Raw genomic sequence first — 23224 nt, forward strand, 5'->3', positions numbered from 1 at the left:
AGGTAGAAAGTGTCGCTGGCAGGATGGGCAAAGCATGGAAGGAGAAATGGAATTGCAGAGTGAAAACTGATTTAGATGTTTCTAAAGCTGGATTACAGTCTGGGTCTGTTTCTCCTGTGCATTGCCAAAGGAGATTCCCTGGCCAAGGGAGGGACTGCAGCAGTTGTGTTCTGCGGAATGTAACTTTTATCTGAAAGGGAGAAGGGGATAACAACTGGTTCTGGCCCTTCGGGCTGAGAATAGCTGCGGGAAGCGCGAGCTGAACGCGGCCGGAGCGGCAGCTGCCAGCAGCCGCTGAGCCGGCGGGGCCGCGGGCACACGGAGCCGGCGGGGCCGGGCGTGGGGAGGACGGGCAGCCGCCCTCGGGGCTGGTGCTTCCCTGGGCACGGCGGCGCGCTCGGCGGCACGGCCCGCTCACGGCTGGGGTGGCGGGCCGGCCTCAGCGGCGCCCGCGGGCAGCTCCGGTGTCCGGTGAGCGGCCCTGTGGAAGTGCCGGAGGGTGCGGGACTGTTGTGTGCGGAGGGCGCTGCTGGCAGCTCCTTGCTGGGCGTTGCTCACGTTCCCCTGCTCCGGTGAGGTCGCGGTCCGTGGATTGTGAAAGGAAGATGTTTATTTCTCCTCGATTTGCCTTTGGTGCTGTGGTTCTGCAAGGAGGCAGAGCGAGGCAGAAATGAGGTGTAGGGTGGACTGAGCTCCCTCGCTCGGTCGCAGCAGCTCGCGTTACTCGCTCGGTAGATTTGCGACTCCCCGGGGACACGGGCTTGTGTTGGTGCGGGGGATGCATCATAGCTGAGGAACAGAAGAACAGAGAGAAATGGGCTTGATGGTGTTTATTTTAAGACTGGTTGATAGACTTTGAAGGGTTTTTTCATGTTGCTGAATTTATACAAAGAAGCCCTATAAAAATAACTGGCACCAGATGTAGAAGCAATAAAATAATGCTGTGTGAAGTCTTGAAACTGTGGTATGTAACCACAAGAGCTATTTTCAGCCATTGGCAGCTTTCTCTTTATTATCTGCAGAAAGAGAATGATGGAATGTGTTAGCTGTTAAGCAGTTTAATTTTTCATTTGTAAAGGGACAGGGCAAACCTGTGTCCAGTGTGCTCAGTCCCAGCTCCCCATACTCAACGATGGCCGCGGTTTGTTGCCAACACTCGTGGGAGCCTTCTGGTCCCAGCGTGTCAGCAAGAACTAAACCTGGAAGTGCCTCCTCTGACTCCTGCCCCACTTCCTACATTTGGTCACATTTGATTCCAGTCGGAAAGGAAAAAATGTGCCACAAATTCTTCGTCTGACCTATGTGCATAACACAACCCCCCATACAGTAAACATGTGGAGTCACAATTCGTTTGAATTCGGAATGGTCTGCTGTTGTCAGTACTTTGACCCAATTTCACCATTTCAACAAGCGAGGCTAATTTTCTTCCAAAACACTTATTTCGAAACACTTTGTCCCAGGATAGAGAAAACAAATTGTTTACACAAGCAAACGAATAGCGGAGAGTTAAACACCCACACTTACTTGTTCAGGAGCTCCCCTGCCAGTGATTTCTGCGGCCTCGCGAGTCCGGTGAGGACAGGGAGGCTCCCAGCAGCGATCAGACGGGTCTCGATGCGGCTGCTCGTGCTGCCGAGGAAGCAAACTTTGGCGATGGTGGTGTTCCCATATCACAAGCACCCTGTATCACAGATGGGTTGGATAGAGAAGGGGAAACTGCTCCTCCCAAAATCTAGGGAGAGAGAGGACCTTCTCTTCCTTGTCAGGATGAAGACAGCCTGGGCTGGGGCTTTCAGCCCTTCTCTGTGCTGTGAGAGCCAGTTGGTAATTGCGGCATCAGTACTTCCCTGCTTATATATGGGAGCGTATATGTCCTGGTCTTTTGAGGGACTTGAGGAAAGGTGCAGGTAGGTGAGTTACTGGGGTGATGATACCAGCTTTTCAAATACAAATGTGACGCTGGAAGAAGGAGTGAGGATGGGAAGGCTGCTCAAACCGGTGCAGAATGCTGGGTCGTGGAGATGTCTTGTTATACGAAATACACCTGTCTTTCCAGGATCCTTATGCAGATGGCTAGGGAGAAAGAGCGAGAAAAGGAGAGGAGCTTCGGTAGGAAGTAGAAAATAGTGAAAACTGCAACAGGTGAAGAGGCTGGGGTTGGCGGACGGAAAACTCACAGGTACAGGGGGGAGGGCTGTGGGGGTCACGGGCCTTTATGCTCGGGGAGTCGGCTGTGAGACTGAGGGCAAGGTTGGTGTGGGGCTGGGGCAGGAGAAGCTGGGGCTGGTCAGACAAGCGGTGGGAGGAGAGCGGGTGGTGGGCAGCCTGAGGGAGCGGAGCGGCGCAGGGAGGCAGCGTGACCCTCGCGTGGTCGGGGCATTGCGAGGGAGCGGGGCCAGGAGACGGCGGGGCCAGGGGTGGTTATCAGAGGGAACAGTTGTCCTCTGGGGGAGGATCAAGAGGAGCAACGTGAGGGTAGGAAGGATGACCCACGTTTACGTGACTTCCAAGTTACCTGGGTTGAGACTCAAGCCAAGAAGCTTGTCTGGCACTGTCAGTCGCATGGTGAATATATAAACAACAGGAAGAGGAGTGGAATTAACCTGGGACAGATATTTCAGGAGCCTTCAGCTTTGAATTTCCTGGCTTTCATCGGTGTGTCATAAACTTTTTGTTTTCACCATTTTTTCGTGAAGAATTGGGATGGAAGAAGAAACAATAAGGAGTGTTTATTGGAATAGAGTGTCATGTTTGGCTTCTCTCAATTATTAGGTGTAAGTATATTGAGAGACTAAACTGTAGATTGTAAATATTTGAGTTTCTGAAACTCCCTTGTCACTCAAAGGAAAACGTCTTCCAAACGGATCCCCCAGCCCCAAACTGTTAGGCTGCTCTGTTTATGCGTCCCCTGCCCCTAGCGGGATCCTCAAACAGGCAAGAAGTAAAGGCTGTTCAAATTAAGTTAGTTTTCTGCCTAGGATCTCATGTGGTGCCTTGTGGTTGGTGGTGGTTGGTTTGGTTTTAACTCCTGCTACCGTTACGGAACAGGTTGAGGCCTTTCTCCCGCGGTACGTGTCGGGGTAGCTGAAAGGACAGCCCCGTGCTTTGGGGTTTCTCTGCTTGCTGCGCTGGTGCCGCGGTGTGGCGGCAGGCAGGCCCGGCCGGTTGTCGCTCCGCACGGCTGACGCGTGGCCCGGTACGCCGGGCGCTGGGCTGGGCGGCGGTTCCCCCGCGTGGCGCAGGGAGCGGCGCCGCGGTGCCGCCGTGCAGGGGGTGAGGTCCGGTGGCGCTGCCCCCTCACCAGCCCGTCTCTCTGAGCCAGGGCGGTCAGTGGTGCGCTCTGTCCAGTTGGATAGCCTGTCTAGTCGTTGTTAGAGGATCCTGACTGGGTTAGAGCAGTGAAAACTCTCGCTAGTATAGGCTGGCTGCTGTATTTTCACGGGAGGTCTTTGTATGGAGAGCAATTAGTTTGGGTTAATTAAGTGAAATATTTTCTTGCAGTCTTTCCTGTGCACAAAACAAAACGAATACTTCAAGATATAAGCAGTGTTCTTTTAGTCTTTCTGGTGAAAGTCTCTTCTTTTGTTGATTGAGAGCTAGCTCTTGTACTGGGTACCACGTGCAGTGTGTGCGCCGGTGGGTTGTGCAGGCGTCGGTCACCGCGGGGAGCTGTGCTGGATGAGCGAGCCCAGGGCGCTCGGTGTCCTGCGAGACGTACAGGCAGCGAGTGCTGAGTGAGTGACCGCGAACCGTCCGCAGTCTGTGACGTGCAGCTGTTCCAAGGGAGCAGCACAGCCACGAAAACGTGTGGGCCATTTTCCTCATATAGGCTGTTTGATTACTTTAACCTCTTGGCCAGAAAGCAGTAGTAGAAATGTAGCTAATGACACACCGATACAATTGCTCTTGAACAAAAAGCAAATCCACAGCTGCACAGCTCGACTCCACTCACGGAAACGTATGGCGTGTGTGGGATTAATCCATCAGAGGAAGGACCCACAGACTCTTGCAAATAAGTGGTAAAGGCATATTTCCATCTCTAGTACTGAATTTATTGCTTAAAACACGTATACCTCAACTGTTAGGTAAAGATACCGTGTATGCCAGAACGCTCTTGCCATGGTATGGATGCAAGTTCAAGTTTAATCTGCTGTATTACCATGTTGCAGGATTTACATTCCTGTGTATTACAGTCACAGAATGGTGATAATGGAGAATATTGATCCGGAAGTAGTCCTGAAAATTTACAGATCCAGAGAACAAATACCACATAATATAATAGTTTTAAGAATGTTGGTCTACATTTTGGCAAATCCTTAAAAAATGTCGGTGAAGGTAGTTTATTTTAGCAGGAAAATCTTATTTATACTTTCTCTCCTGTCTTCTGGTATTTCTCGCATCTGCAGACTGTGTGTATATTTAATAAGCAATGCCATACGCTTCGGGGGCTGGTTCTCAGCGGTACGCGCAGTGGCCTTACCCGGCTTTCGGTGAGGGCAGCGTGCCCGTGGCTTTTCAAACACGATCAGACAAGTTAGGTGTGTATCAGTAATTGTTAGGTGCAGAGAGTAAACTGTACAAAAGATGCTGTGCGAGGTGCAGCTATCTGATACCAGAACAAGCACACGCGATCAGTTAACCCTAGGTGGTGGGGATGTTTGAGCAGAAGGGCGGCCGTGGGCCGGTCGGCGCGTCCGGCTGCCTGGAGCGCGCGTCTCCGGCTGCGCCGCTGGCCCTGGGCCACGTACGGCAGACGGGGCTCTTCCAGGCGCCCCAGGTCGCCGCAGCCAGGTCTGGTGGGTGGTTATCTGCTCCGTCTCCATCTCCACGCAGGTGCGGTAACTCACCCGCTCCGCACCTGACTGAGTGCTTCATTGTGAGTTCTGAAGCCTCTCCAGACCTTGAAGATATATTGTAATTCAAGTCATTACCTTTCCTTGCTTGTTCCGGGAACTGCAGCTCGATGTTAAATGTTTTTTAAGAGGTTTGAAAACATATTTCTGAATGTTTTCACTTTTGCTGTTCACTGGTTTGGGCAGGAATAACAAACGGAAATTACTGAAATACTGTGAGAAATTCTAGTTCTGTGAGATATCCAGGCCAGGGAATGGGGGAGTAATACGAACCTTCTGCAAGGTTACCCAAATCAAAGCCAGTCCTGCAAATGTATTTCTCTGACATGTCTGGAGGCAAAACAAGACATGAATGTATCAACGTACAATCGTTCTCTTATAAGAGATGTAGTGGTATCCTCCACGGTTAAATGCTGTGCCAAAGGAAATGACTTGGGTTTTTATTCCTTCTCAGTAGTGTGGAAAGTACGGCACGGGAGCCAGCAGGAAGAGGTTGGTTGGTGGGAGAGAGGCAGAAGTAAGTGTTTGGAAGGGGTGCAGAGGCAGCCCTTGCCGCCAGCATAATCCTCTTGGTGGCTTACTGTGCTCAGCCAAGGTTAAGGTTTGGCTCTTCTGAGGCGTTTGGTGTGTCTGACTGTACGTTCCCGCTGGAAAGAGTGACACGGTGCCTGTTGTGTCAGCGGGAGCCAGCCCAGCCCAGGTGTGCTTTTCAGGTGCTTCCGTTTCTGCAGTTCTGACTTCAGCAGAGATACAGGAGCACGCAGCTGTGGGACCGCGGGCCTGTCCAAAACCTGGTGGGCCTTCGAACCTCTGCCCAGAGTGCCATGCTGAGACACGTTCAAAGCAATTCCCCGTGATCCTTCCGTCTCAAATGCTGCCAGCGAGCAGGATCTGCAATCCAAGGGGAAAAACAAGCCTGCGGGCAAGAGGTTGGTTGAGGCAGGAGTGGTGCCTAGCTGAAACCAGATGTAGGAAGAGAAACGTATGAATTTGGCAGTGATACTCCCACTCCAGATTAAGTCAGATAATATCCCAGCCTGGTGCATGGGCTGGTTCTCAGCCCCTGGAGGTCCAAGCCTGTCCAGGCGGGGGTTCCGTAAGCAGTGGCTCACGTTCCATGGCTCAGTGCGTAGTGAGGTGAGGTCCTGGGAAAGGCGGCTGTGATTGTCACAGCGTTGCTACGTTTACCAGGGTGAGGAGCGTTGGTACTTCAGAGTGCAGGAATCAGAACCGGGCCCTGCCGTGGTCCTGGTGGCAACCAGGCTTTCTGCCGGGGGAGCCCGCACAAGCTCCCTACGGGCAGGGGGCACAGGTAGAAGTGAAACCAGCGCGTGAGGAAAAGGGATGTTGATCAGGGAATGGTTATCTGCAAGGTTTTTCAAACACTTTAATTAAAAAGACAAAAAAATATGCAAAGAGTGCCTTGTCGTTCTTTCTGTATGCGCCGTTTCTTTTCTACAAGTAGTCTGCCCTTATGTTATTTGAAGAGGATAAAAAAGACTGTAAACCCTTTCTGCAGCCCGAAGAATGATGGGAGCGAGGACCCTGTTTTGCATAACCCCCCGTCTTTGTGCGTGTGGACACAGCTGTGCCAACACAATGCGGCGCTTGAGCCGGCAGCGCGCGAGGCCCTGGCACCGGGGGCGCCTTTCAGACTGAGGCTCTTATGTGACGCTTTCAAAGTGATTCTGTGCTCGGCTGTACCCGTGGCCCTGCAAGCGGGCTTTCCGTTCCCTTCTCAGAGGAAATACTTTCAAAAGGAAAAGGTTAATTTTGCCAAGAATCAGATAAGGTCAGAGTAATTAGACAAACCAGAGCTTTGTAGGTTAGAGATGAACGCGATGCTCTCTGCGAGCAGCGCGAATGTGCGAGGAGAACAGGAAAACGGAACGCGTGGGGATGCTTGCATTTGCAGAGAATCCGAAGTTCCTTGTGTATCTCTCAGCATATTCTCAAGTACAGGATTGCATTTTAGAAGTTTTTCACATTTTTAAAAAGGTAAAATGTGTTTATCCTTCCTGTTTCTGGTTTCCAGTTTAACCCACCGGAAAATGGGTTCACTGAACTAAGCGTGATTTTTTTAATGCTATTTACTTATAAACTATTATAGGTAGTTTGTAATATGATGCGAATTCACTGTGGGTCTTCAAGGGCACGTGCAGCAGGCTGCATGTTTGTCTTCTTCCTTTAGTGATGGCATTAACGGAGTGTCTTCCCTCGGTGCTTTTGTCAGTATTTGTAAGCAGAGACTTTTCCTCAGTCAGGTCTTGTTAGGTGGGCCAAGGGGTCGAACCCCGTGGACAGGAACTGAGGAGCGGAAAGCCGGAGCAGTTGTACAGCCCCAGCCCCTTAGGAAAAGGAGCGGGGTGGGTAAGGAGACAGGGCAGGGATCGTTTGAGTTCCAGGGGTGGCTGTGGCCTTTGCTTTCCAGCTCAGGGGAGGAATACAGGTTGTCTCATCTTTGCTAGGACTTTTAGCTAAAGAAATTGGGACTTTTGCCTTTTAAAAGCATGACTGGAATGAGAGGATGAAAGGGAAGGATCCTGACAAGTCCAGGGAGACGGTGATTGGCAGGAGGGCTGTGCTGCCCGCAGAGGGGCTGTGTGCTGCCCGCAGGGGGGACGTGTGCTGCCCGCAGGGGGACTGTGTGCTGCCCGCAGGGGGACGTGTGCTGCCCGCAGGGGGGCTGTGCTGCCCGCAGGGGGGCTGTGCTGCCCGCAGGGGGGCTGTGTGCTGCCCGCAGGAGGGCTGTGCTGCGTGCAGGGGGGCTGTGTGCTGCCCGCAGGAGGGCTGTGCTGCGTGCAGGGGGGACGTGTGCTGCCCGCAGGAGGGCTGTGTGCTGCCCGCAGGGGGGCTGTGTGCTGCCCGCAGAGGGGCTGTGTGCTGCCCGCAGGGGGGCTGTGTGCTGCCCGCAGGGGGGCTGTGTGCTGCCCGCAGGGGGGCTGTGTGCTGCCCGCAGCGGGGCTGTGTGCTGCCCGCAGCGGGGCTGTGTGCTGCCCACAGGGGGGACATGTGCTGCCCACAGGAGGGCTGTGCTGCGTGCAAGGGGGACGTGTGCTGCCCGCAGGGGGACATGTGCTGCCCGCAGCGGGGCTGTGCTGCCCGCAGGGGGACATGTGCTGCCCGCAGCGGGGCTGTGTGCTGCCCGCAGGAGGGCTGTGCTGCCTGCAGGAACCAGTGAGCGGTGGAGCCCAGGAGGAGTGTGGCACCTGTTGCCCACCGGAGCTGTGCAGGCTGCCGAGGGGTGAAGCACCGACCACCTACACACAGAAACCACCGCTACCCTAAAAACAACCACCCATGAAAAGCCCCCAGGCACCCAACAGCAGTGTTTCTCTGTGCTGATTTCAGTCGGAAACGCCGAACCAGCGAGGCGTGGAGCCGCGTTGAGGTGAGCCAGGTCAGCCTGGGGTGACACGGGGACCCCACACGCAGCGTGGACCGATTCGCTGGCTCTGTGGACAGGACGTGAGCCCAGAAAGTCATCACATCACATAAACAGGAACAGTGATACGTTACACGAACAGTAACAAGAGCAGCTATGGAATAGTTCAGAGCTTCAGAACCTCTTACAAGCCACTTGGAAATGGGTCTTGTTTGGAGCGTCTGTGTGAGTCAGAGCCGCACTGCGCTTCGCAGGCAGGCTGTGTATCTGTGTTTGCATTCCGCTGTCTTTGAGCGCGGAAGATTATAAACTCTGGGTTTGAAACAAACTGAATGTAGAAACGTGGCACGCGCTTGTTTTGGTAACAGGATTGCAGGCAGACGTGTGGTTAAATTAAAAAAAGACAAAAACCACCAAAACACGAGATTTCCTGTGCGAGAGTTGTTGTTTGCAAACGGAGTGGTTCATGACCGAGACGAGAAGCACGTTCAGCTGCGGGATCTGGCTCGTGAGCCCCGGCTGTAGCTCATTTAAAGGCTGTGTGGGTTATTTTGTGGTGGGTGGTTGGTTGTTGTTTGCTGTGGGTTGGATGTGGTGTTGCCATTTAGAGGACAGCATCAACTCGGAAAACTGATTTATCTTCCTAGCTTCTCCGTGGCTCTTCTGGGCCGCCCTCCACCTCAGGTCTTTCCGATGCACGTTCCCTTTCAGAATTAATTGAAAGAGAATATTTTATAATCACAACTCTTGTTGTGTGACAACCTTTTGATTGTTTAGAAGAGCCAATAGCAAATACCAAACCTCTTTATTCTTGAGACTTTAAGTAAAGCAACACAGATCTGAGTGCTTTAGGGCCTCATTGGGAATGTGTTCCTGTAAACATGCTGATTTACCGTTTGATTGTTTTAACCGTTCCCCAGTGCTGTTTCTTGTCTGCTCTCGATCATCCTCCAGAGTTCAGGTTTAAGCTGCAGAACTGGGGAATTCTTGTTCAGATTTAAGGCGCAGACCTCGGGATTTCTCGTTCAGGTTTAAGGCGCAGACCTCGGGATTTCTCGTTCAGGTTTAAGGCGCAGAACGCGGGATTTCTCGTTCAGGTTTAAGGTGCAGAACGCGGGATTTCTCGTTCAGGTTTAAGGTGCAGAACGCGGGATTTCTCGTTCAGGTTTAAGGTGCAGAACGCGGGATTTCTCGTTCAGGTTTAAGGTGCAGAACTCGGGATTTCTCGTTCAGGTTTAAGGTGCAGAACGCGGGATTTCTCGTTCAGCTCTCCCGGTCTCCAGGCCAGTTCCTGAGCTTTCGGGCAGGCTGTTTTTAACTGGAATCCACTGGAAAAGTGTCCCCTTTCTCTGCCCTTGCGGTACGGCTTCTGGAGACAGAGGGAACAGTTTAAAACCGAGAGAAAAATGTTTCTGTTCTCCTGCTTCTACCTCTCACCCTTTTCCATTACTGGTGCTTGCCAGGGCTTTTCATTTAACGCTTTTGTCTTTCCTTGGTGCTGTGTGCCCTTGTCCGTGCCCTCTAAGGCATTAGAGGGAGCAGAAGCGTGTTTGTGCGCATAGGGACACGTGTCAAATTTCCTTTCTTCAAGTCGCGTCCTCCGTTCCAGCTGTTCTGCTGGCTCAGGCTCCACCTGCAGCGCTGCCGCTAAGCGTTCTCCTTTGAACTCCAGTTTCTGTATTGCAGGAGCTGGCGCTCTGTCTTTGGGGTGTTTTGCACCTGTGATATTTGCCGCTTAGGGGACTGAAACCTCCAGCGTAACTGACTGCTACGCGGTCAGTAAATGTGAGTGAGGAGAAGAGCTGGGATGCTTAAATGTAATTATGAGCTCACTGTTAAAAACCCTAGAAGGACGTTTTAACCGTGGAACTTGGTCCGGTTTCGTTCAGAAGCTTGTTCACAAGCTGTTGGTGTGAACTGGTTGTGACTCCAGAGGAGCTCTGTCAGCCAGCCGCAGATCAGCCCGTGGCGTTTCCCTCTGTGTGCGTGTCCTGGTCGCGCGTGCTCTAGTTCTGTGTTATTATATTCTTATGGGTATTGAACCACTTACTCAGTTGACATGACGGTGGAAAATGCAGATTCTTCCTAACTGCATCTTCAGTTTCTCTCTTGGACCAAACTCTCAGAAGACTTAATAGCGTTTTAGGAACTTGAAGCAGGGTTTCTGGGGTAGTGGTTGTGGTGGTTTGATTTGGTTGGTTTTGTGGGTTTTTGGTTGTTTTGGTGTGGATTTTTTCACATTCATGGTAATATGCTTTCTCCCTTGTGGGTGATTCTTTTCTCCCCTCCTGGGCAGCCCCGTTAATTCGGTGATAACCGAACCGATTGCAGTGACATCTAGCATTTGGTTCTGTTTGTGCTGCAGGCTGAGGTCAAGCAAACAGACAAAGCAATCGTTATGTTTTAGCATTCTTTTTTGATGAGCACATCACAATCTACTCAGAGCTACAGGGTCAGCTGTGCAGGGAAGGGAACAGACGTGGAACTCCGAGCAGCACTGTCTTTTTCAAGCAGTTTATGGAACAAGGACAGACTGACGGGAGGTGTGAGGACTCTGGTAGGAGATCAGCGGCACCGTGTTGTTGACAGAAAGGGGTCTGGCAGGCGGCTTGTTGTGACTGCTTCTGTGGCTTAGAAAGGAATTTCCTGCAGACTGGACTAACCATTAAAATGTCTCTGCTTTTAGGAGCTCGAGGCCTGCAGTGGAGTCCGTGCAGGAAGATGTCATCTTTGACAATGAAAGACCGTGGTCTGGACAAAAGAGGAAGTTTCTTTAAGGTAAATGGGGTATTTACACAAAACGTAAAGCACCTGGTTTTATGTGAAACAACTGCTGCAGAGTGCAGTGCTGTCTGTGATACGTAGCAAGCCCTTTTTGTAACACGGGAAGAACTTCATTGAACATCTCTTTTTATACCCTTTTATTTCATGTTCATATTGCTTTCCTGTGCATGTAATAGAATAGTCGGTGTAAACCAGCCTGCGGCTTTCTTTGCTGCTAATGCTGAGAACGTAAGCTTTGTTTTACACAGGCGTGAAGTTATTGAGGTTTCGTGAGCTGGGTGAGCGTGGTGCGTGTTGCGGCGCAGGACGGGGCTCTCCTGAGCCCCGGGAAGGCTCAGGCGCCCAGCAGGGGCTCAGGCGCCCAGCAGGGGCGCAGGCCGGAGGGGCTGCCGGGGGGCTGGGCCCCCAGCTGAAGCGCCTTCGAACGCTCCCTAGAACTCTCTGGAAATGCGTTTTTCCCTGGGCATGAGTATCTGATTTCGGCCGGCAGGCAGGAGCTGCTGGAGAAGGGCTGTGCTTCAGGCTGGGTGCCTGCAGTCATGGGGTCTGTGCATCTGCTGTGATCAGCTTCACTTCTGCATAGTTATAAGTCGCTTCTGTCTCTGGGAACTTGTGTCAAGGATTAGACTTGATGACTTAGTCTTGCTTTTCCCAGTACTTCCTGCAGGGTTACCTTGGGTGATCGGCCCCAGATCTGCTCGGGCATGAACGATCATGGTGCAGAAGTGAGCGTGGGTCGCCATGTCCTCTGTTCTGCCTCCTGCTCTGCGTGAGGTTTGGTAAAGCTTTGGAGACCAGTCGGAGGCCTTTTGGGGCCGCGGTGAGTTTTCCTGTTTGGCTCACGCGGAGCTTCATGTGGTCAGCAGTGAGCGGGGTCTTCTGGGGACAGGAGCTGCTTCCCCGTTCTGCAACACGCTTTTGTTAGGTCTCACATTTCATAAGCACGAGCGTTGACGTCGCTTGGTGGCAGTCCACAGCTGGGTCAGGAGAGCCGTCCTGTTGTCAGATCACAGCAAGAAGCTGTGTCAGTTATGGGGAAAGTTTCTAGGTTGCCACTTACGCATGTGCTGAAGGAATCACGATGCCATTGAGGCTGTAAGCAAGTGTCTGTGCCATTTTCTGCAGTCTTTTGATATCTCCTTGTGTAAGTAATTCTTGTGTGAAAAATAGATGGTGAAATAGCTGTTTTGCGCGCCTCCTGTTCACGATGTCATGGCTGTAGTTACTCGAAATGGTTAGGAGTGCAGCATGCCTGGGCAGTTTCAAGATACTGGACTCCTAAGGCCGCCAGAATCATTGCCAATTAAGAAACGGAGGTTGTCCCAGATTTTCCCAAGGCAGACCTGGCGGGGAAATGGCCCTGAAGAACAGTGGGAATGAAAGGTGCCTCCCAACCACCTTTTCCAGCCCCTCCCCATCCCTAGCAGGCTGGGCGCTGTCCTGCGCCCTGCATTTGGTCTGTAGAACAGCATGTGAGCATAAGATTGATTGAAATGCGTCATTTTGTTGAAGTTACATTTAGAAAAACAAAAAATAAAATCCCTAAACAGAAAAGTTCCTCTCAGGAAAGAGTTTCTGACAAGCTCTTCAAGGCAGACATAGAAATTAAAAAGTGTTACGATTACAATGTGTTCAAGGTAAAACTGTTCTGCAGTGTGTGCCTTGTGCTATTCTGATTTAAAACATTTATAAGTTAAAATCTGTTTTAAAACAATGGTTTTCAAGAACTTTAATCATATGAGCAAGTACCTTCCCCAGACAAAGATGTGAGAGGCAGGTGTGTTGCAGAGGCCGAGCGTGACAGCCGTACAAAGCAGGTACAGATAGCGGGCATTGGGAAGCGTCAGGCAGCACGCTGCTCTGGTAGCTTGTAGCTGGAGTGAACACAGGAACCAACCACAGGGCTGGAGCGTAGGAAGGTTACACAGCATTCCAATGCCTTTGCATTGTTGGTCTGTTCCATCTCCTGGGGTCAAACTGATATATGAAAGGATAGCATGAAGTGTGGAGTGTCAGCTAGAGTTTTTGAGCATGCTATTGTGCTTTTAGTACCACGTGAATTAGAATTCTTTGCTATAGTGCGCAAAGATTTTGTCTTCTGGGAGGCAGTTGTTCTGTAGGGTTTCTTGTTTGTGGGGTTTGGTGGTGGTTTGTTGGTTGGACGGTTGTGGTTTTGGTTGTTTTCCGGCTCTGGTTGAAGGCAGTTAACCCTGCTCAGTCAGTTGCAGCCAGGTGGCAGCAATGCGGGTGCTGAGGCAGCGGCTGGGAGCCCACGGTGCTTCTGTGGAGACCCTGGTATTGTCTGCTTGCCACGGAAAGATGCTGAGAACCTCTTTTGTTGTGCAGACCGTTGGCCCGTGAGCCGCTTGCTCTCTGTAGGTGTGCCGGAGGGCCCAGCACACTCTGCTGTCCTGGTTCTTTATGGCAGCGACTGGTCTTGTGGGTGCAAAGACTAAAGTGATGTTGAACATGAAGAGGAGCTACTTACGCTGAGCTGATTCATCCTGTCGTCATGTCCGGCCCCTGGTTCATGGGGAACAGCAGCTTAGCTGTCATGCAGTTATTGGTGCAGGAGGTTTCATAGGGAAGGACATCGGGGCCGTGGTGCTGGCAGCTTATGATTCAAAAGCAGCTGCTGATGTATAACAGAGGGTTGCTCCGCTTTGCTTACTGTTTCCCCCTCCTGCCTTTGAAGCAGAAGCAGGTGCTTCCCACGCTGCTTCTCACAAGGAATACCGGGTGCCTGCGTGCCTCCGGGCGGCTGCCGGTCTCCTGGTGCTGCCGTTGCGGCGGGCGAGCGGCCCTGGCGCTGGCTGCCCGGCCTGCGGGCCGCGCGGCGTCCCCGTGCCTGCGGCTCCTGAGCTGGCGCGGGGGAGCGCGGGCGGGCGCTGGCGCTCCGTGGAGAATTCACTTGCCCCCCTTGTTCCTGGTCGGCTTCTCTGCCTGAATGGCTGATTGCGCCAAAGAAGCCGGGGGATCGCCGAGCAGCCTGTCTCCTCCTCAAGCCAGGAGCTGACACTTGAAGAAGACTGTTGAAAGAGACACATCTGTTAGCAGGTAGAGCTGGCATGAGCCCTGTCAGTGATTTGATGATAATCCCTTGAAAACTAATAGGTGGTCAGTTCCAGCTCGATTATTCTGAGAGTGACTGTCTCTGCGGTGCTCAGTGATTTGCCTGAGGTTTCCCCATGCTCCATGCAGTGGAGGGAGCTGGGAGCGCGGACGTTCCTCCGGTTTCACACTCTCCCTGGTCCCCCGTGGTCCCCCCGGAGGTTCCTCTGGTTTCACACTCCCCCTGGTCCCCCGTGGTCCCCCCAGAGGTTCCTCTGGTTTCACACTCCCTGGTCCCCCGTGGTCCCTCCAGAGGTTCCTCCGGTTTCACTCTCCCTGTCCCCCATGGTCCCCCCAGAGGTTCCTCTGGTTTCACTCTCCCTGTCCCCCGTGGTCCCCCCGGAGGTTCCTCTGGTTTCACACTCCCCCTGGTCCCCCGTGGTCCCCCCAGAGGTTCCTCCGGTTTCACTCTCCCTGTCCCCCATGGTCCCCCCGGAGGTTCCTCCGGTTCCACTCTCCCTGTCCCCCATGGTCCCCCCGGAGGTTCCTCCGGTTCCACTCTCCCTGTCCCCCATGGTCCCCCTGGAGGTTCCTCCGGTTCCACTCTCCCTGTCCCCCGTGGTCCCCCCAGAGGTTCCTCTGGTTTCACTCTCCCTGTCCCCCGTGGTCCCCCCGCCAGCCCCTGCAGTGGGGTCACACGGGGTGACCAGTGCGCGGAGCACTGGAGTTGCACTGCGAACTCGATGAAAAGGCTGCTCTGCTGACCAGATTCAGTATTGAATGCAGCAGAGTTCTAACAAGCAATATATCTGTTTCAGTAACAGATGAAATCCTCAAATAGCGTTTAATAATATGGTGAGCTTCATGAGTTCATATTTCAAACATCACATGTAGCTGCAGATCACTGTGAATCACGTGCCATCTGTAGTAAGGCTCCAGGCGGTGACCCGCGTTGTGTGCCGGCTGCTGCCTGGCGTTGCCTTCCTTCTGGGGTGGCTCCTGCAAGCCGTGGCGAAAGCCCTGACGTATTTACCCCGGCTGCATTGCTCATAGTCCTGGCTGCGTGGTGCTTGGAAAGCTTTGCGCTCTCACAGTGCACAGGGAGCATCTTCGGGGAATGCTGTGACTGAAAACTGGAAGCTGAGCCTCGCGTCGTCTGCTGGAATAGTTAAACTTTTAGCCACCCGTTCCTCTCTTGCGTTGTTGCTTTTCATCCACCGCAATATCGCGACGCTGGCTTGGTGTCCCTTCAGAAATAACCCTTGCAGATGCAACTCTTCTAATGATGTTTTTCTGTGTAATTTGAGAAAGTAAGTGCTACAAATGATGAACTCATTTAGTTCTTTTGATCTGTTGTATAATGTATTTACTAGATTCAAATTAAAAAGCCAGCCAACCTGGGAGGTTTTGTACAGGTGCAAACCAGACATATTTGTCCTTCATGAATGATTGTAGTTGTCCCCAGCCCTTACTTTTTCCTTTGCAAGGGGAAGCCCAAATAGGATGCAATTAAAACACCAGAAGTGTGTAATCTCTGGTGACTGACGTTGCCCGGGCTTCGTTTCCGCGCCTCTTCCACTCACCTGACGTCATGTGTTTTGTCCCTTTCTAGCTCATTGACACAATTGCCTCAGAGATCGGAGAGCTGAAACAGGAGATGGTGCAGACAGACCTCACGGCGGAGGACGGATCTGCCGGTTTGCGCAGGTGATGAAGTGTTTCTTTTCGTGGCAGCCGGAGCTGTGCCCTGGCAGGGATGTTGTCACGGTGCTCTCTCCTCGGGGGCTTGTGTTCTGGCACTTTCCATCCTACCAGCACGGGGGGGTAGGTAACTCTGCTCTGGGTTCCAGGCGTTTGCCTTTGTGCGGGAGGAGCGCCCAGAGGTTCAGTTGTTCCGTGTATTTGCCTGAATATCTTCTAAAAGCAACTGCACTTCCCTTTGCTGCCTTGTTACAAGCCTTGGACACTGATGGATGTCTAAAGCAGGAAACTGCTGATGTTGTTCCCATTGTCTAGGGCAATGAGCTTTGCCTTCACACCGTAGAAGCTAAAAATATTCATTGCTTCAGGGGGCTCTGTGAAGATTCAACATACAATAACATGATTTATTTGCATTCTCAGGCTAGGAAGTAAAATATTGACTGTTATGAGCTGATGCTTTTGTGGGATATGTGTTTAAGTTCATTTATATGTGAATAACTTACACGTTTAAAAAAAAAAATAAAGGTAGATGGGGCATTTTTTAACCCTAAACTGTTTTGATATGTGGTTCTGGCTTTTTAACATAGATCACGGCATACAGGTGCGGGCTATGGAAATGTGTAACGTTAAACTTGCGCCTGTAGGTGGGCATAGTGGGACTCCGGCATTTGGGCTTTGCTATGGCTGCTGTCCGTGACCGCTGAAGTCTGTTAAATCTGCGTCTGGAGGATATTCAGTGTTGTAATCATTGCGTTAACAAGAGAACGTATCTTTGTACGTGCTGTTGAAATGCCTGTTTCAAGCAGAAAGCAGCGGCCCGATGCCGGCATTCTGCTCTGTCCGACTGTGCGCCCGGAGCTGGGGCTTCGTTCTTCAACCAGCGAGTTAATGAAATTGATCACATTTTGGTATTTAGAACTACATCTGTGTTTTTAGCTTTTTCTCTTTCTATAAATACTTCTGAAATGTGACAGAACTGTCTACAGTATGTATTGGAAGTGTTTGGACAGAACACTGAGCAGCACCCTTGCCTGAGTGGTGAGCGTGTAAGGCAGCTGAACCAAGGACAGTGCTTGGCCGTGGCGCTGGCTGCACGTTACTCAAGTTTAGAGCTTTTGGAAGCACAGTTCTTTCCTAGGGGTGGACAGTTTACGTTCTCCATTTTGGTGGCTTCAGCTAATTAATTTCAACAAGTGTTACCTAATTTGTGGCTAAGAAAAGGCTTCTTAGTCTTTCATGTGTATGGTGTATTCAAAGATACAAGATCTACTAGTTCTAAAATCTTGGTGGAAACACTTAGCTCGAAACAGTCAATTAAATTTCCTTATTTTATACATCTAGGGGATTTTTTTAACTTTTATATATATATAATGGATTTTTAACTGCATTTGTTAATTTTGAATGAAAAATATATTTTTATTTAAATTTGTAAGTAAAGCTAACATTAAAAAGTGAGAAATGCAATTTCCATTATTACATAACTGAATTCAGTTCTGTATTTTATTTAAGTCATTGTGAGTTGTGTTGAAACTCATCTCCCACTGGGGAGGAACCAGTGTAGTGCCCGGCGTTGCCGCGTTGCCGAGTTGCAGCATTGCCGCGTTGCAGCAGACCTTCCGCAAGCGGTTGATTTGAACTTTGAGCTTAAGGTGACTTAGTCACATTGTCTTTTATTGGGAGGCACTGTGGAAAAAAAAAAGGCAAGCAAAAAAACCAAACCAGAGCCCCACCAAACCAGAGCCCCACCAAACCAGAGCCCCACCAAACCAGAGCCCCACCGAACCGAACCCCCACTAAACCAAATAGAAAAAAAAAAAGTAAAACCAGGAGAGAAATTAAATTGTTGCATTATAGGTAGCAGATTTTGCTAGTGCTTAGATTACAGCAACTCGTTCTGTATACTTGAGTTAATCAAGTCATTGAGAGGAATTCAGATGGTTCTTCTTTCACGCTGTTGTTTCCAAAGAAGTTACACACACATCCCAACTCCAAATAATTCTACAGTCTAAGAAGTGACAGATTTCTGAACTCCCCTGTGTCAGGGTTTGATGGTGCTTAGTGCCCCCATCATCAGTTAAAGCGGTTGTAGGAATAAGCCTGAGCTCCCCGGTGCCGGTGGTGCCAGCTGGGCCGTGGGCGCTGGGCCGTGGGCGCTGGGCCGTGGGCGCTGGGCTGTGGGAGCAGCTGTAGGAGCAGCCGTGGGCGCTGGGCTGCGGGAGCAGCCGTGGGCGCTGGGCTGTGGGCACTGGGCTGTGGGCGCTGGGCTGCAGGAGCAGCCGTGGGCGCTGGGCTGTGGGCGCTGGGCTGTGGGCGCTGGGCTGCGTTCACCTCCCGCTCCTGGGAAGTGGCTCCTCGTAGGGTGTCTGGTTTGCCAGACCTGGCTTTCCCAAAAGCTTTTGCCAGGGTCCACCCAGTCTGACCTTTCTCTCGTCCTCTTTATGTGTTATTCGGATAGTAAATAATGTTTAAGTGCTGTTTTTTCTCATTTACCTTCCCGCAGATCGCACTAACACGCTAATACTGACCTGGCTCAGGTGTGTTGCGGTCATTTGACCTGGCAGTGTTCAGGAGTGGCAGGAAGTCTCGTCATGATCAGATACTCATCATCTTTGGCTTATTTCCTCGGGGGCAGAAGCGGCTCCCACGAGGAGGTGCGTGCGTATCGGGTCCGTCAGGTGCATTCCTCCTCACCCCCGCGTGTGGGAGGGACTGTTTACATAGGTACCTGGAGGTTCCAAAAACTCGACAGCTCCTTATTCAGATTAATCTCCTGATGTGTAACAGTTGGGTGTGTTTGACAGCAGCAGGCCAGCCGTACGGAGCGGGAGCAGGAGCACTGTGACCCGCGCACACGTGGGGCTCTGAGCGGGCTGAGGCTGTTCGGCGGTGCGGGCAGTGCCGGCCCCGCAGCTGGCGCCGGGCGGACACCTTCTGTTGCACGGGACGTAACCTTCTGTTTCAGGCAAAAAGCCTTTCCCTTGCAGACATGTTCCCTCTGCAACAAGCTTTGTTTCCACCTCTTGCCCCAGGAAGGGCAGCAGGTTCCACACAGTGAAACCCGCAGCCAGTGTCAGTGTGTAACCTGCGCTTTGCCACAGCTGTCTCGGGTTTGTAACACTGCTAACCCGCTCTGAAGGCGACTGGAAAGTTTCTGAGCAATATTTGCTGGAGGTTCAGCTCATGAAAACACTGCTGTGATTCACAGTGAGACTTCTGTGGAGATTCTTATGTGTAGGTTCTGCTGGGACCATGGCTGAAGAGGAACGCAGGGTTCCTATTGCGGCAGGGGCAGAGCTCTGTCTTGCTGACACAAACTCTGCTTCCCCCTGCACACAACGTGCTGCTGTGTGTTTTGTGCCCCTTGAAGGCACATTGGCAATTACTGACACCTTCTGACACTCAGGGAGGGAAGATCCCTGCAGTATAGATGCCTTGCAAATCAAAAAGGCATCACATCATAAATAAGCAGAGAAAGAGGACAAAAAGGAAGGCAGAGGCACATAGGTGATCTGGTGGTGATAACTGATCCAGGTAATCAATGTGTGAATGATTGTGCCTGTTCTTATCTGATCCTGCAGTGAAGGTTCTCAACCCCTTTTACTTTCCTTTTCAGCCCTGTCCAGAGATGCTGCAAGTTGCTGCCCCAAACTAGAAAAAAGCCTTTTGGTTGGTGGGGTTTGTTTTGGGGTTGGGTTTTGGGCAGGGGCGGATTTTTGTTTGTTCTGAAGTACTGAGTGCTCCCCTGCTTGTGAAGTCTCCACCCGCCAGTGTGGGTGCAGTGAGGATGGTCAGTGCTGTTAACGGCGCTGGCAGCCCGTCCAGAGGAGCCGCGGGACGGTTTGCAGGGGAATGCGGCTCCAGCGTCCCCCTCTGCCGCTCCAGCGTCCCCCTCTGCCACTCCGGCCCCCTCCTCTGCCGCTCCGGCCCCCCATGCCGCTCCGGCCCCCTCCGCCGCTGCAGCCCCCGCCGCGCTCGCCTGCGCCTGCTGTGCGTCACCCTGAGCTCGCAGGGTGCTTTTTGTCTGCGCTCAAAAACGGCCACCAGGGTAACTGCTCTGCAGTGGTTTCTAGTACTGGAGGAACCACAGGATGCACTTCAGCTGACAAGTGAGGAACTTGAACCACCAGCACAGGTGTGATCCTACTGGCTATTCTATATTGTACCAGTGACGGTGAAGCTTTGCATAGCAAAAGGAGTTCTCAAAGTGTTCAATTGATTTGGATTTTTAATGCATAACAAGTGTCTGTAGCCTCCAGGAGTTGTACTCAGGGGAGTTATTTGGGGGATTTAATCCCTTTTTCTTTTTCCTCTCCCTCCTTTCTCCTTATGTTTTCTCCTGACCGAGGTGCCCAGCCTCCCATTGGCACAGGGGAGCCGAGGCAGCCGCACGATGGCCGCGCTGGCGGAGCGCTGGCAGCAGCCTGGAGACACGGTGAGGTGATTCTGGTTTGTAGGCTTCTGTTGTGAAAATAGTCCCTACAAGCCAACAGCGAAAGTGCTTGGGTTTGGCGCAGTGGTCTCCAGCAGGTAGTGGGCTGCCCCATTGTCAGTGTTGAACAGGTTTTTCTGGCAGAAGAAGATCTCTGTTGGTTGCAGTTTTTTCCATCTATCTGGGAGTAAAAATATCTGAATTATATCAATACCTTTGAAGAAACGTTTCTTCCAGATGTGAACATAATGAAGAAAAGGGGTGAAATCTTCAGTCAACCATGTATGCGTATACATCTGTATCTGAACTGATTGCCAAATTTCAACAAACCAGTAGAAGAATGCTAAGGTTTAAAGTTGAGGACAAGTGAAAGAAAGAAGTCTTGTGGATAAGAGAATTTCTGTGTGTGCTAATTATATGAATTCTCGGTAGGAAAAACACCAGTCCAGGGTGCCAGCAGTGCATGGGCTTTGTGGTAACTGTTGTCTGAACCGAGTGGTGCTTTACAGGGGCTTAGCATGTCTGGTTGTGTATGTTATTTTTCATAGACCAGTGAAGGACATGGATAATGTCTCTCCTGAGAAGAACGATGTAAAGAGCTGCCCCCGGGACTCTGGGTACGACAGCCTGTCCAACAAGCTGAGCATATTGGACAAGCTCCTCCATACTCACCCTGTGTGGCTGCAGCTTGGTCTGAATGATGCTGAAGCCACGGAAATTCTGCAGGCCCAGCCTCCCGGGGTAAGAACTTGCATTTGGATTTATTTGATGCGAGTGTTAACAAAAAAAACAAAGCCAACCAAACAAAACAACACCCCCCCTTCACTTCTGTGCTTCGGATAATCAAGTGAGGGCTTCCTGAGCGTTTGGCAGCTGGACCAGTTGGAGTGTGACTCCGTACCTGGGCTGGTATGGTGGGGGACTAGTTTGGGGTCCTCTGGAGCTGAGAACTGGACTAACTAGACTGCTGCAGTTACAACTCCAACCTAACCAGGGTTGAGTGACCCATGTATTTCCCTCATAACAAGACAGTAATAGATAGATGGGGAACACCGGTGTTCTGTCCTCCGCTGATGCCTGCATTGAAGTTGCTGGGATGGAAAGCAGGCCCTGTCAGCTCGGGTGAGGCTGGCGGCGGATTTCCAGCGCTGCCCCACCCTGGCGCGGGAGGGACACGGCTGTGCCATCCGTCTCCTCCAGAGCCTGCCCGGGCCTTGCTGTGTCTTGAACCGGAGAGCTCAGAGGCGTGCGTAATGGACTGAGTGTCGTGTGTCTGCGTTACACAAGGATGAGACACTTTCCTAAGTGTTCTGCTGCCATTTTGCACCAAGCTGTTGAGCCTGATGCCGGAATGACTGAGTGACATTGAGAAACATTTTATATAGATCAGAGATCATGAACTGAAGCTGTTCTGGTTCCTTTTGTCTATAATATGTCTCCATTCAGGCATCTGTGATGAAGCTAAAGCCATGTCCTTTTGCCTTCTCCACAACAGATATTTCTGGTTAGGAAATCTGCGAGATTGCAGAAGAAAGTCATCTCTCTGCGTCTGCCCAGTGACTGTGGGTCCTGCCTAAAAGAATTTGCAATAAAAGAAAGCACATACAGTAAGTAGCGCGTTACACACTGCTCAGCTGTTTGTCTCCAAGCACTCTGCTTTGGCGACACCCGCCCGAGATGACGCCAGATCCGCACAGACAGCGCTGCCTCTGCACAGCGCCCTGCGCGGCCGGGCTGTCCCGGGGAGGGCACACATGTGGCAGCGCTGCCTCTGCACAGGGCTCTGTCCCGGGGAGGGCACACGTGTGGCAGCGCTGCCTCTGCACAGGGCCCTGTCCCGGGGAGGGCACACGTGTGGCAGCGCTGTCCCTCTGCACAGGGCCCTGTCCCGGGGAGGGCACACGTGTGGCAGCGCTGTCCCTCTGCACAGGGCTCTGTCCCGGGGAGGGCACACGTGTGGCAGCGCTGTCCCTCTGCACAGGGCCCTGCGCGGCCGGGCTGTCCCGGGGAGGGCACATGTGCGGCAGCGCTGATGTCTGCGCCGGGCGCTGCTGGAATATCTCGCTCGTGCACCTGCTGGGTCTAGGGTTTATTGGTTATTGGGGGTAGTTACCCTCCTGTGTAGAAACACAGTCCTTAATCCAGTCTGCTGTCAGTGAATGTCCTTGCATTTTCTTGTACCCGGGGGACTGTTCTTGGGTGCAACTCTGTCATGAGTTCTCTCATCAGATCTGAGTGTGGCTTTTTTGATGGTTGTGGGGTGGTTTGTTTGTTTGTTTTTCTTTTAATGTAATAACTAGATGGATTTTAACCCTTTGGAACTGTTTCTGATGTGAGATCAATGATTTTTCTTTTTAATTCCAACTATGTTTGTTCCCTGTTTTCTAATAGAAATGAGCAAATGTTAGTCTGGTCAGTTTCAAAACAATACTGCCCTCATCTCTTTAGAGGGACAGTGTGAAAAATAGGTCCAAGGTACAGGACTGCAAAAAGGAAGCTGCAGCTGGTGCGTGTAGGTGGTGCAGAAACTGCAAGGAGAGCACATGGTTCATTTGTACAAGAAAGTGAAAACTGGACAAAATCAGCAACAACTTCAGTGAAACTTCCCTGAAGCAGAGAGTCTGCAGCATTAGCAAACTGAGACAGTTTTACCTGATTTTTTCCTTTTTACCTCTCCCTTTCCTGCCCCCAGCAACAAGAAGTTAATTCTCTGTGTCTGGTTTGGTTCCAGTCGCAAACAGGCATGGCAGAGACCGGAGGAGGTTACCAATGGCAGCTGGACGAGGGGCTGAGTTCGTAGGCTGTTACACTAAGGAATTCCCTCTCCCTCATCTAGAGAATGGGATAACAACATGAATAAATTCTTTCATGAAGAAAACTTTACCACAAGGGGGAAGTGTCTACTGGCGTTTTACTCACCGGTCACAGCTGCGGCTTTGGCTGCAGCCGGGACCGCGCTCACCCCTCGGCACGGCCCGGTCACCGGCGTGCTGGCTGCGCTGTCAGCGTCGCTCGTAAAGA

General features: G+C 51.7%; 1 protein-coding gene across 5 annotated transcripts in view; it reads left to right on the forward strand.

The window, feature by feature from the left end:
• The window catches only part of RIN2 (Ras and Rab interactor 2), a 55011-nt gene that overhangs the window by 7228 nt on the left and 24559 nt on the right, over window positions 1-23224 (forward strand). For 2 of the 5 annotated variants that reach the window (XM_080342679.1, XM_080342683.1), the window contains exons 2-5: window positions 10925-11016; window positions 15686-15780; window positions 20752-20944; window positions 21699-21810. In XM_080342679.1, the coding sequence (XP_080198805.1) occupies window positions 10960-11016; window positions 15686-15780; window positions 20752-20944; window positions 21699-21810 (457 nt within the window). In that variant the 5' untranslated portion in view covers window positions 10925-10959. Of the gene's footprint in view, window positions 1-10924; window positions 11017-13980; window positions 14080-15685; window positions 15781-20153; window positions 20207-20751; window positions 20945-21698; window positions 21811-23224 lie in introns of those variants that run through there. The other 3 variants (XM_080342680.1, XM_080342682.1, XM_080342681.1) reach the window with 3 other exon arrangements.

This window comes from Nesoenas mayeri (genome assembly GCF_963082525.1).
Source record: "Nesoenas mayeri genome assembly, chromosome: 3".
In the NCBI taxonomy this organism is placed as follows: Eukaryota; Metazoa; Chordata; class Aves; order Columbiformes; family Columbidae; genus Nesoenas; species Nesoenas mayeri.